Source organism: Lampetra planeri, chromosome 46 (genome assembly GCF_965212315.1).
Source record: "Lampetra planeri chromosome 46, kcLamPlan1.2.h2, whole genome shotgun sequence".
Taxonomy (NCBI): Eukaryota; Metazoa; Chordata; class Hyperoartia; order Petromyzontiformes; family Petromyzontidae; genus Lampetra; species Lampetra planeri.
Genome location: NC_136152.1, coordinates 8,063,199 through 8,076,821, shown reverse-complemented (window position 1 = coordinate 8,076,821; position 13,623 = coordinate 8,063,199). Strand labels below are relative to the sequence as shown.

The 13,623-nt window shown below is 53.1% G+C and overlaps 1 protein-coding gene across 3 annotated transcripts in view; it reads right to left on the bottom strand.

Moving 5' to 3' along the window:
* LOC144733389 (3',5'-cyclic-AMP phosphodiesterase 4C-like) overlaps positions 1-13,623 on the bottom strand; it is a 125,798-nt gene that overhangs the window by 59,546 nt on the left and 52,629 nt on the right. For 2 of the 3 annotated variants that reach the window (XM_078615289.1, XM_078615288.1), the window contains exon 2: positions 4,437-4,628. In XM_078615289.1, the coding sequence (XP_078471415.1) occupies positions 4,437-4,628 (192 nt within the window). Of the gene's footprint in view, positions 1-4,436; positions 4,629-13,623 lie in introns of those variants that run through there. The other variant, XM_078615291.1, reaches the window with a different exon arrangement.

Sequence of the window (13,623 nt, the reverse complement as noted above, 5' to 3'; positions counted from 1 at the left end):
CTCGTATAAACACACACTCGGTGTCATCTATCCCATTGCGACATTGATCGCTATCCTTGCCACCGATCACATTACTCGAGCGCACCACCAAGAACTCTTCCTCTCCCCCACAGCAGGCCACCCATTCCACGACTCCTCACTCCGATCGCCCCACCAGGAACGTGCCACCCTCGCTCCTCTGCTCCCCAATCTCATCCATGGACTCATCTTCCTTGGAGCCTGAGAGGACGCGGGGGAAGAGCCGCCTGCCAAAAGTTTCCAGCGCCTAACTTTAGACATGTGAAGTTGGCACTGCGTTGATATTTATCAGAAAAAATACACAAAATGTTTAATTTATGAAAGTTGTGGGAGGGGGGTAGTCCTGTTTATAATCCTTGGAATTGCAGGATTACTACACCAGCAGCAATAACAAGTGGCCAGAACTGGAGACAGCACTACAAATCCAGAGGTGAAATCCATCTTCAGGTATCAAGGTCAGAGCGATCTCCTGCCCACGTGAGCATTGACGTAGTGCTCATCGCCTGTTTATACCCGAGCCAGAGGTGGAAATTCCACGTTGCTATGACAGGGAGAGTCTATCCATAGAAGCACCACTGATGACTTCCCCACGAAGTGGTAGTTATTATTATTTGTTTCTTTCGGTTAAGTCACGTCTAAAGATAAAATAATAAATTAAATAATAATTTATTATTTTATCTTTAAATTAAATTAAATAATAATTTATTATTTTATCTTTAGACGTGACTTAACCGAAAGAAACAAATAATAATTCCTGCAGTCACGAAAGTTCTAAAATTAAGATTGGTAGTTATTATATCGATCCGGGAAAGGGATGATGGGCGAGCAAATACTGTGCAGCGGTGCGTTACAAATCGACATCATTATAAAAAAACTTGACTTTTAGTTTGCGAGAATAATTTTTTTAACAAAACGCTAAAGACCACCATTGTGTTTTAGCCTTGATCAAAATCACTCTGCCCATCGCTGATAGAAGTCAATGTTTAGTTGCTAAACAAACTCAACAACAATGTAACTGTATTGTTATTTTGTTTTTGTTGTTGGGTTCAACGTAACGGTGTTGTGGTTTTCATTCACAACACCACCACTACGTTCAAACACGCGTGCATTCCACACAAAGAAAAAGATCCCCCATAAAGCCTTAACAGGCTGTTGGGGCATGTGCTGTGAGCGAGCACCTACAAAGGCCGGAACAGTACATGAAGGGGTGGGTGGCCAGCACCACACCCGACCGCCATTGGTCTCCCGAGTGGCGATGTTTACACATCACATCAGGTACTCATTTGAGGCTGAGTCGACCCAGGGGAGGCCAAGCAGCTGTTCAAATAATTGTCACTGGTGTTGGCCGTGAACGGGAATCGAACTCAGGTCGCCTGGTTCGTCGCGCAGCACGCTAACCGCTACACCACCGCTCCCCAACCTCAATGCTCATGTGGGCAGGAGATCACTCCACACACACACACGCGCGCACACGGTACGCTCCCACCCTGCGCGGACAATGAGGTCTCAGCCGTAATAAACAAAACTGGGAGCAAATATTTAGCAAAAACCGTTGAGCTCGTTCTACAATACTACCGCCGTAGATAATGGGCGGCAGACAGGACAGCCTAAATATGTGGAGCCATGCTGGAACACCTGCTGTGCGGGCTCCACAATTCCTCGAATAGAGGGGACATGGAGTAGTCGGTGTAGCCACGCAGCTTACACGCAACAGCAGGAGCACTTCACAGCTGACCGCACGACTACACCACAATTTGCAATGGATGTTTGGGTTGGGCCACGTTATGATCTGGCCAAATTTGTGTCGTTAAGACCCTCCACCACCTGACACAACTGAATGAAGTTAGCGTTGCGCGCGCATACCGCTTACCAATGAGCTGAATCTGAACGTTTTGGCTCACTCACTGGTGAGTTGGAGACCAATTCCTACAGCCAGATGTAGGCCTGACTGGCATTCTTGTTGTTTTGGACTTCAGTGCTACCTCTGGCAATATCGATCAGCCCATCCTGCTCGAGCAATTAAACAAAACTATAAACTATTTTTATTTTAGCAGGTATGGCCCACTGAGCTGTGTAGCTCTTTTCAGAAGCGACCTGGCTACCACAAATGATAGCTCAACGAAGTGACTTATCTTATGGAAATGTATAGCTGGCAAATACTCTAAAACGCACGTCGGTTCTAAATGTGGTGGGGAAAACTGAAGGACCCGGAGAAAAATCGACACGACCATGGGGAGAACACGCAAACTCCAAATACAGGCATCAGGATCGGAATCGAACCCACAACCTCCTGTATACAAGGCGAGGTAATTAACATCTCACCATTGTGGAAGGCTACATGGGGATTTCTGGTATTGCCTTCCGCTGGTTCACTTCTTACCTCTCCCATCGAAAGCAGTTGGTCAGCCTTGGAGGGAAACATCCTGATCCATGTTGTGTTCCATTTGGTGTGCCTCAGGGTTCAGAGTCCTCGGCCCACTCTTGTTTTGTGTATCGAGCGATTGCTCTGTTAGCTGGCACTTTACCATCGGGAATGCTCTTTTAACTGGCATCTGTCATGGGCGGCAATACAAATCTTCCTTCAAGTATCCGGAAAAATTCTGATAGCCATCTGGCATCTTGTCGTGCGCTTCTCATGGTGGCTCCGAGCGGCAGCCTGTACATGCTGTACTACTGTAAACTGTACTCTAAACAGCCCCACTGTTTCTCTACAATAAAGTTAGAATGCTCTACAACTGATCGGTAAATACCTCTGTAAAAGAGTATGTTGTTGTTTTATATTGTAGTTTAAATTAAATGTATGGTAAGTTTTTTTCCTGAAAAGTTTTATGTATTTGAAAATTTGGTGAACCATAAATATATCTCTCAGATAACCAACATATTTGATTAACCGGCACCCTCGATTCCCCATTGATGCCAGATAACATTCATGAATTCATCACGCATGGTCGGTGAAGGACCGTGCCGCCAAACATGTGACCTCTTGCAATAGCATTCACGTAAACTGCTCTCGCTGCCATGCACCGTCGTCGAGTGATTTGTTTGATCCACGGATCATGAAGGGGGGGGGGGGGGCACGGGAGAAACAATTTGCTGCTGGAGTTTGCGCATCAAGACGGGGCGACGTGTCCAAAAAGTGACAGCCATCGCCCTCGAACGAAACCGGAACACAGAGTTTTTGCCGGATATGACGCCACTTGGTCATACTTCATGCAAACTTTGCCTCAGCTTATAATGTTATGCTGATGATAATCACATTTACATTCAGGCTAAATCTTCCCTTCGAGCATCTTGCGACGAGTCTGCCAAGTTCTCTCTTGACTATTAAGGTTTGGATGCAATCCAATTTCCTTCAGTTGAATTCTGGTAAGACGGAGGCGATGCTTGTTGGGTCTCCGCACACCAACTATCTAAGGCCGGTTCAGTCGGTCTGACAATCAATAGCCCTAATATTGGTGCTCCTCAGGCAGTTCACAGTCTCAAACTTGTCCTCGATGCCTAATTAACCTTCGAAGCGCACATTAACAAGGTCACCAAGGCTTCCTTTCTTTCATCTTAGGAATGTAGCCAGGCTGCTCCCCAATCCATTAACTATCAGACACGAGAAGCTGGTTCATGCCTTTGTGTTCTCTCGAATTGACTCTTGGAATTCGCTGTTTTCTGGCATCTCCCTTAAACCATCAAGCCACCTACAACAAGTGCGGAATGCGGTTGCCAGAATTCTTACGTGCACACCTCTTGCTGAGCACACGACCCCCATGGTGGCATCTCTCCACTGGCTGCCGGTGCGGTTTTGAGTCGAGTTCAAGATGCTTCTCCTCACCTAAACGGCTCTCAATGTTGCTGCTCCCTCATAGATAGAGGGCCTACTTAACCCATGTGTTCCAGCAAGAGCACTTTGCTCTTTTAAATCTGGCCCGCAGTGTGTGCCGAGGTCACGTCTCTGCAAGAGGGGCGACCTGGCCTCTTGGTACGACGATGGGTGACCAGGCCTATGTGTTTGACGAGGGGGTGACGACCTGGCCTCACCTCGCGTGGCCCCCAGAACACGTGCTTCGATGACTCTCTCATTTTATTGAAATCGCGCCTCAAGACACAACATATTTTAAAGGGCATTTTCTATTTCTTGAATCATTTGTATTGGTGTTAGCTTGCGTGTGTTGTGTTTTGTACAGCACCTTGTTCTCTCTGGGCGAAAGGCGCTTTAGAAATGTAAATTATTATTATTAGCAATTAGATACGCGACGTTTCGTTTGAAACTGCGTCAAACGCCATCAGGGCAAGAACTACGCCACTGGTCTTCTCGCAGCGAGAGGCCCGGTCACCCCTTGTGCCACGGTGGTAGATGTGTGCAGACAGTGAGAAGAATCATCCGGCTAAAACGCGTACACACACGTGCGAGCGTGCGCGCCACTCACACGTCACTGGCGATGGAGGAGTTGCGCGACACCGACTTGGGCGAGAGCTCGTAGTCGCTGTCGGAGCGGTAGAGGAAGCTCTCGCGCCGCGCGCCGTGCGGCATCGCCGAGTGCAGCACCAGGCCCGAGCCTGGGCTCGCCTGCGCGTCCAGAGGGCTGCGGCCTCCCGACACGCCATTCTCCACGTCGAAACTGAAGCGGGAACACGAGACATGCTGCTGCATCATCATCACAACAACAATAGATGCGGCATCATAATAACAACCACGACATCACACGAACAACAGATGCACCATTACAACAACCCAACAATCCCCATCATGATGTCGTTTTTGTTTATTTGTCTGTACCCAGAGAGAATAACTGTTGTTCACACATTCCCCACTGTGGTCACGCGAGCGTCACCGAGAGACAAGTTATTTTCTCTGAGGCCGAGTGGCTGGCGGCGGCGCTGGCGACGTCTCACATGCCCCGCGGCTCTTGCGCCTTTCGACTTCAAAGCAGAACGAGCAAAAACAAAGCTCTCCCTACGTGCACAGCGGAGCAACGGTTCGAAAAACATTGCCATCGAGTCATCCGTGAATGGGCGTATTAAAAAAATAAAGAGTGCCTCTCCGTCCGACGAGTATTGAGGCATTGGTGCTCATCTACCGTTCGAGGCCCTGAACATTCCACATTGCTATGGGGAGTCGAGTCCATCTATGGGACAACCATTGTTGACTGCTCACAAAGTGGTACTCGAACTAAAGCTTGATTTTACGCAGCGCCGTTCACACAAGGCCTCACAGCACTTTGCATCAAATAACCCAATCCTAAAGAGTAAAACTGAAGAAAATAAAAATAATGTTAAAGGCACGAAGCTCACGCAGACGGAGAGTACGCGAGCGAACACAGATCTGTTCTAAGATGGGACCTAAAATACTCAACAGACTGATGTTGTGTGGAAAAGCGTTGCTTTTATGACCCCCAAGGGATTATGGGCCGAGTCAACCCCCAACCAGATGTGAACTCACAACCTCCCGGGAGCGAGCGCTGAGCCCCTCTCTCTGGGTGTATTCGGCCAGCACCGACTCCGAGCACCATCCGACAGTTTTGCTCGCTCTCCAGGTCAGGTGACGCCCTCTCAAAATAACGTATTTCCGTTTTTTGGAACGGAGAAATTGTATTTTTGGCTGATTTTCGGTGCATTGCTCAACTTTGCGCAACTTTCCCTCGAGTTCCGAGCGGAACGATCAGCACTTCTTAATCGATTGGCGGCGCTGAGATTAGTGCGTGGGGTGATCGGTGTGTGTGGGGTGATATTCGGAACGCACGTCGCTGCTCGTCTGCGCCCGCGCTTCCTGCTCGGAGTCGGAGTCACCGCCGCGAACGAGCGCACTCGTGTCCCAGCTACCGGCATCTCGGTCCACAGGGAAACTCTTGACATGACGCCGATGTCTCTGTCGTGTGTCGAAGTAAACCCCCACGCTCGGCTTGGCAAGGTACTGCACCGCTTGCGCACACCGCGTTCCATCGTGGCCACCTCGATCGAAGCGTCTTCGGCAGACGGGGGCCCTCGGGCGAGAACGTGGGACGGAGCGCTGGGTTGGGAAGATCGGCACCGATCCCCAAGGCTGCCCTCGTTCACCGAACCGGATTCAAACGTCGGGGAGGGCGAAGCAACGTGTGGCCACGGTCAAAATCGCGCGGCACTTTTACTTTTGTTGTTCTACACCTGCACCTCCAATAAGCACTGTGGGCTACGTCCAGTGCGAAAGAAGTTCAAACATACCAACCACGCGAGGAGGCGACCTAGCAAGCGTGCCAGGGGTAACGGATTGACTCAATCTAATAACCCTTAACCTTTGTGGAGGTCAAGCGAACGGAAAGGGTGAGCGCGAGGGATCCTGTGGACGAGACGTCCGTCCGTCACACGCAGAGGTCACGGAGTGAGCGTGCAGCCCGGAGAGACGAGGCACGTTCCCCCCCAACCCAGCCAGTGAGATGCGGGACCCCCCCCCTCCGCCTCCCGTCGCAGGCGCCACGCATATTTATTATCCCCGATGTGAAAACAACCAACGCCGAGCGGCCCCCGACGGCCCCGGGAGGAGGGAAATACTGCAGCAAGACAAACAGACGTGAGAGAGAGCGAGAGCGGTGGTGAGAAATGAAGAGCGCAGGCGGGCGTGAGAGCGCAAGATCAACATTGATCTGCGAGATGGCCGTCGGAGGAGCATTAATTACACAATTACACAATCTCTCAAACACCGTCGCCGCCAGCGCCGGCTGCAAGCGCGGCCCGAGTAACGCCACTCGATCCCCGGGGGACCCCGCGCGGAATTCCACCGCTCGGCGCCCCGCACCGGGGTGGGTGGAGGGGGGTCACGCACCCAGACACCGCCGCTTTTTCCACTCGTTAGAAAGAAAAAAGCGGCTCCCATTTATCATCAAGTCATTGATTAAACCGTGTGCAGCGAGCGTGTGTGCGTACTGTACATGTGCACACACACACACACTATACACACACCGCACACACACTACACACACACTGCACACACACTGCACACACACAACACACCACACACACACACACCGCACACGCACTGCACACACACAACACACACACACCACACACACACCGCACACCGCACACAAACACCGCACACACACTACACCACACACACATCGCACCCTCACTACACACACACACCACACACACACCACATGACACACACACTACACACTCAACACACACACACACCACACACACGATTGCCACTGCACGGGAGTTGGCGCCCTCGGTTACGGTTCAAACGGCGGGAAGGGTTCGATTCCCGTCGGCGCACAACGCCGGCGGTGATCCCTCTCGTCAGCCGGGCTCGGCACTCCGTGAGGTCGACTCAGCCTAAAACGAGTGCCAGGCTGGGCCCGCGCCAGGAAGCTGCTGCTGCTGCTGTGGCTGGGTGGGTTCTACACCACCGAACTTTCGCTTTGGCACCAGCCAAGTTCCTCCTCAGCGGTGTGAATCAGTGCTGTGGTCCACCCACACAACGATTAGCACGGTTGGCTATGTAGGGTGCGAAAGAAGGTCAACATACACAAACACACACAATTGCCCCCCCCCCCCCATCCGAGAGCAGTGGGAGCCCAGTACAAGGTTTGTGAGCGTGATTGGAGCGATGACGCGGGGTGAGTGGGGGTGGAGGCACGTTCGCCGCTTGCTGCAGAGGTTTCGCGGTTCGAATCCAGTAGGCCGCCGCGGTTAACAATAATACCGCGGATGCGGTAACCATCAAAATACTCTCCATCTGATTCACAGTGGATGTTACAGATGCCCTCATGTCGTTCGCACGAGTAGGTAGGCATAACGGTCCAAATCATCCAAACATAAACACTGCAAATTACTCACTTGGGATGGCACACAGTAACACTGCCCCCCGACCGTGAATCTACTGCAGACTGTGAATCGTAGCAGCTTCCTCCACTATGATAGCCCGGCACTATACGAAAAATAGCGGCACCATCAAATGTACTCAATATCTATTATCTGGAAAGACAAAGGCGGCAGAGAATGCCCGCCATTGCAGGCTCGCTAAGGTGCTGCTCACTGAACAGCGAGGCCCCTCGACGGCCAGTGCGGAGCTAAAGTCAGCACGCCAGCCGCGTGCTGACTTGGGTCGGGTTACCCAGACACGTCACCACTACGCAGGGGGTACAACAGCCCTTGCAGATACAAACACACACACGCACACGCACGCACGCACGCACACACACGCACACACGCACGCACGCACGCACGCACACGCACACACACACGCACGCCCGCGAGGCTGCACACAGCCACACGTGCAGCCCGCTGCGTGCGTACACAAACACAATCACACACACAAACAGACCAGAATGGCCACACGCTCACAATGCAGGATACACGGGCCCAAAGGGCGCTTGTGCACACAAAGCCAAAGATCGCCCCTTCTGGCAGACTGTTGGGGCAAGTGTTGTTATGGTGAGTGGCCAACACCGCGCACAGCCACTTCTGTCTCCCCAGTGGTGATGTTTATGCACCACGCCAGGTACTCATGTAAGGCTGAGTCGACCTAGGGGAAGCCCAGGACCAGCTCAAATGTTCGGCACCGCAGTTGGTCGTGAACAGGAATGGAACTCCTCGGGTGCAGCCCTGCAGCTGCTCGCTCGTGACACCACCCCCTGCACCCCCCATCAACCCCCCGCCCCCCCCCCCTCCCGTGGAGCTGGTGATGGAGCGAAGGAGGCTAGGAGTTGAACCTTGAACTCATCGCTGCATGTTCACCACAGCACCGTGGTGCAGTGGCGGCGCTGCGGGGAGATGAGGATTCCGTCACTTTGGCTGCGACTCCATCACCAGCCTCACGGGCGGGCCCTCGAGCGACGTCAATGACATTTCTAGTTTGCATTATTCCGTGATGCACCACGCGCTCGCTCGCTCGCTTACTCGGCTCGTCTCTTGGCAAAACTCCACGGGCGCGCGTCCCTCCGCATGCCTCCGCGCAAGTCTCATCTGTGGACCCATGTGCTCGGTCAGGGGCCACGTTTTCCATCAATCTCATGGGTGGTAACACTCGCCGATCGCAAATGTTCTTATTTAGGCACAATGGCCGAATGGTGTTCCGTTACGGCACACGCGAGATGCAATTAAATGAGATGGCTAAAGCTCTGAATTGCACGTCGTCCCTTATATATGCACGGCTCTATCGCACTCGCTATGTATGATAAACTGTAACCAAGAGATAATAACTCTCGTTTCCTAGAGTCGAGGGCAGGTCCAGGGGGTTAGGGCGCACATCAAGCACCTCTCACACGATGAGAAAGAGGCTGTCAACTGCCTTGCCGCTCATCACCTGGGCTCTGCTGGGTGGGGAGCAGAGGCACGGGAGCCCCGGTACCAACGGAGAAAATGTCCCGGGACATACGCCGGGGCATGGCCAAAGGGACGTAGATCGAGAAGAAGTGGACAACGCTGGCATCTCGCAGCAGCAGCAGCAGCGGGTACTGCTGCAGTTCACTGCATACATTCGACCACAGTGGGAATTCTGCAGTTGCTGCTGCTCGAAATGCTGCACCCGATATAATTCAAGCAGCAGTGGAGGCAATTGATGGTCCAACACTGATTCACTCGCTCAAACAACGCTCAGTTGCCTCCTGATCACTCGTCTATTGCTATTTCCATGGTAACTACTACTAAACCAGGTAAGGCCCACTGGGCTATATAGCTCTTTTTGCAGAAGTGACCTGGCCACAAATGATGGCTCAATGAAGAGGCTTATCACGTGAACATTTACAGCAGCCAAATACTCTAAACGCGTATTTATAAACACACTCCTGCGGAGGGTGCTGGTAGGAACGTTGGGTTGCTCGGTCAATGGCCAGGGTCAACGGCGGCGTGGTGTATTCCGCAAATATGCCCGACTGTGAGGGCGGGCACAAGCCGGCGTGAGTAGGTTAAACGTTGAGTTTTATAAGGGCACCATGGGGTGACCAGCCCCTCTCCACCCAGCCCCACCCATCCCACCCCCCACCCAGCCCCTCCCACCTCCACCCAGCCCCTCCCACCCCCCACCCAGCCCCCCCACCCAGCCCCTCCCCACACTCCCCTCCTCTCCCTACCCAGCCCGTCCCCACCCTTCCCACCGAGCCCCTCCCCACCCTCCCCACCGAGCCCCTCCCCACCCTCCCCTCTCCACCCAGCCCCACCCCTCCCATTTTTTTTTTGAATGCACGATGGACGGACACAATAATCCCCTGTGGGCTGGTGGAACCAGGTGGTTCCTACCAGTAATATTGAGGGTAAACCATAGGAACCGAAAAAAAATCCACGTAACCACGGGGAGAACATGTAAACTCCAAATATACAGGGGTCAGGGTTGGGATCGAACCCACGATCTCCTGTATACCATGTGAGGTAGTTAACATATCGCCACTGTGGCGCCCACTGTTCCCGTGAACTTCTCATTGTCTACAAGATACCAACTGATACGTCTCATCTCAATTACTCACTGATGCACTGACCCACCCATCCACTCACTCACTCACCCACCCACTCACCCACCCATTCATTCACTCACCCACTCACCCACCCACCCACTCATTCACTCACCCACCCACTCATTCACTTACCCACCCACTCACTCACTCTCCCACTCACCCACTCAACACACTGTAGGTCACAACCCTTCCCTCTCTATGCTTCTTCCTCACACTGCTCCCACTTTGGAGTTCCCTCCTCATCTCTTCCCCCCCAAGCTCTTGTATACCATTCTCTATTACAACAATAGTGTTGTTTGTTGCTGGCCGTTTCAGCTATTGTGTTCAAAAAAACCCAAGGTCTGGTTTGAGTGCGTCCGCTCCCTCGGAACTGGCTGCTTGGAAACTGCGGAATGAGCGGCAAGCGCTGCCAAGTGGCAGAGGTCTCCAGCGACGTCACGGACAGCACCGCGTACAAAGCTCACTTCACAGCACCAGAGGCTCTCTGTGAGCCACGCACACGTACACGCGCGCGTACGCTAGCGTACGCGAACACGTACACGTGTGCACTTGCTCGCCCTTGGCTGGCACGCGCGCGCACCGGTCACATTCACTTGCGCCGGAGACCAGTGATGGGGGCTGGCCGGGCGGCACGGGGGGGTACTCAGTGGCAGCGGCGGCAGCGGGGCAGCGGCGCGCGCGCCGCCGTTGCACCGCAGCCAATGTTTACAAACCCCCCTCCCCGCCGCACCCCCTTCCCCTGGGGTAGCGATCGCCCACGGCCGAGCGAGGTGGTGGGTCACTCCGGCAGATTCAATTATCCGCGTTTACCGATGGAGATTACGCCCGTTTTCCACACGACAGTCCGCAGATGAACGCAGACAACAGGGCGACTTTACGCCACTCTGGGGCCAACTCATCGCAGGCGGAGAGAGGCGCGAAGTCATCAACATGCTGCAGGCAGGAGAACACTTCCCAGTGACCCGTCCGGCACACAAGTGCAAATCATGCGGAAAAAGTGTCATCAAGTCCGGGTTCCCCGTGTTATACCACTCGGATAAGCGTGGATAAACGGTGTGCGGATGACGGGATTTTCTGTGGAGTGATTGGAAAAGCGGACAACAGGGGCATGGAAAGAGTAGTTTCACTTCCCTCATGTCAGGCTGGATCAAGCCTTGCGGTGGCCCGGGGATGACACTTGTTCTGCCTCACGGCAGGAGTTTTGCCTCACGGCAGGAGTTTTGCCTCACGGCAGATGGGGGGGGGGGGGGGGGCGTATGTACATAGGAATTTCCTGTTTTTGATGCTAATTTTGGTCACGTGACCAGGAAGTTACGATTTTAGATTTCCACTGAACCACGCGGGCGTCGTCCATTACACAGATAAGTCAAGATGGCGGCACACATCGGGTCTCAGTGAAGCCAGACGCAGTTGTCCATCGTGGGACTTTGAGCAGCATTGTCTGTAAGTTTGTTTATATTATTATAATATTGGCAATGCTGTTGTAATTTTGGAATGACCGTTATAGTGATATAAATGCCTTTATGGTACCGTTAAGTTGTTGTGGTAAATACGAGGCCTAGTTAGCAACGAAGCCTGCAACTTTCCTTATTGTGGATGTTACTTGTGATTTAGTAGGTCGAGTCAGACTTGTGCCCAGGTGGCTATGTTGCGATCGTGAGAGCAAAGATGACGAAGTATCTCATCCACAGTTTAGTGTTATGTGTAATGCTGTACATTTGGGGTACAGTGGGATGAATACACGATGTTCCTTTATGCAACGCACCGGCTTGTGCTCTTGTGTAGTTGTTCAGTGGTAATGTAGGGGCCTGGTCCGTCCAGGATCTATTGTTATCTAAGACAATGTTCTGATGCTGTGGTGTTCATTGTGTTGGTGTTTCCGGGTTATAACAGATGCTGTATCTGTGTTTTCTCACCAGTTTTACCTTGTTAAAATCAATAAATGACGATTGCAGTCGGACGTTCATCCTGGCTCCGAGGGTTTATTGAACGCAAGGTTATCTACTCGACTAGCGGTGTAACGCAACGCACAGCGAGGCCGAGATAGTAAAAGACAGTCTTCTTGAAGCTTCCAGCCAGCCCTGCAGCCAGCCCTGCAGCCAGCCCTGCAGCCAGCCCTGCAGCCAGCCCTGCAGCCAGCCCTGCAGCCAGCCCTGCAGCCAGCCCTGCAGCCAGCCCTGCAGCCAGCCCTGCAGCCAGCCCTGCAGCCAGCCCTGCAGCCAGCCCTGCAGCCAGCCCTGCAGCCAGCCCTGCAGCCAGCCCTGCAGCCAGCCCTGCAGCCAGCCCTGCAGCCAGCCCTGCAGCCAGCCCTGCAGCCAGCCCTGCAGCCAGCCCTGCAGCCAGCCCTGCAGCCAGCCCTGCAGCCAGCCCTGCAGCCAGCCCTGCAGCCAGCCCTGCAGCCAGCTCTGCAGCCAGCTCTGCAGCCAGCCCTGCAGCCAGCCCTGCAGTCAGCCCTGCAGTCAGCCTGCAGCAAGCAAGGAGCTCTGCAACGAGTCTACATTAAAATCCCGCTGCACGCATCGCAGCATGGAAAGCCACAGTTCAGCAGGGAGAGATGCTGAAGAAAGTGAACCAAGCAATCCAGGACCTCCCATCCTGCCTCAAGAGGACCAAGGGAGTTCAAGGCCCCAGAGGGAGGTCAGGTTGACACAAAGGGCCTTGGAAAGCTATGATGCTGAGAAACAGGACCTTGATGCCAGGATACAACGGGCATGGGACCGGGTTGAAGTAGATTTATCTGAAGCTTCAAACGCCTCAGACACAGTGGCCTCAATTCAGCGGGCCATCCAGCGAGTGAAGGTGAGCAGCTCAAGCTACAAGCTCCTGGCAAATAAATACATCTCCCTCCTGATGAAGGTGAAAACAGATGAGGGCATTGAGGGAGTGCGTATGCAAGAGCACTTCCTTGAACTGCTCGATGAAAATGTGCAGGCAGTGATACAAGAGGCAATGGACTGTGTGGAGGGCTTAAGAGAGACACGATCTCAGCACTCTGTCTCATCCAGGTCCACCACAAGATCTAAAGGCTCAGCGCACTCACAGACATCATCTACTAGTATGGCAGCAGCTCAGGCACGCGTAGCAGCAGAAACAGCAAACGCCCGTATTGCCTACATGGCTGAAGAGGAAGCCATGCTAATTGAAAAGGCTCGCATACAAGAAGAAAGTATATTAGCAACTGCTGCCG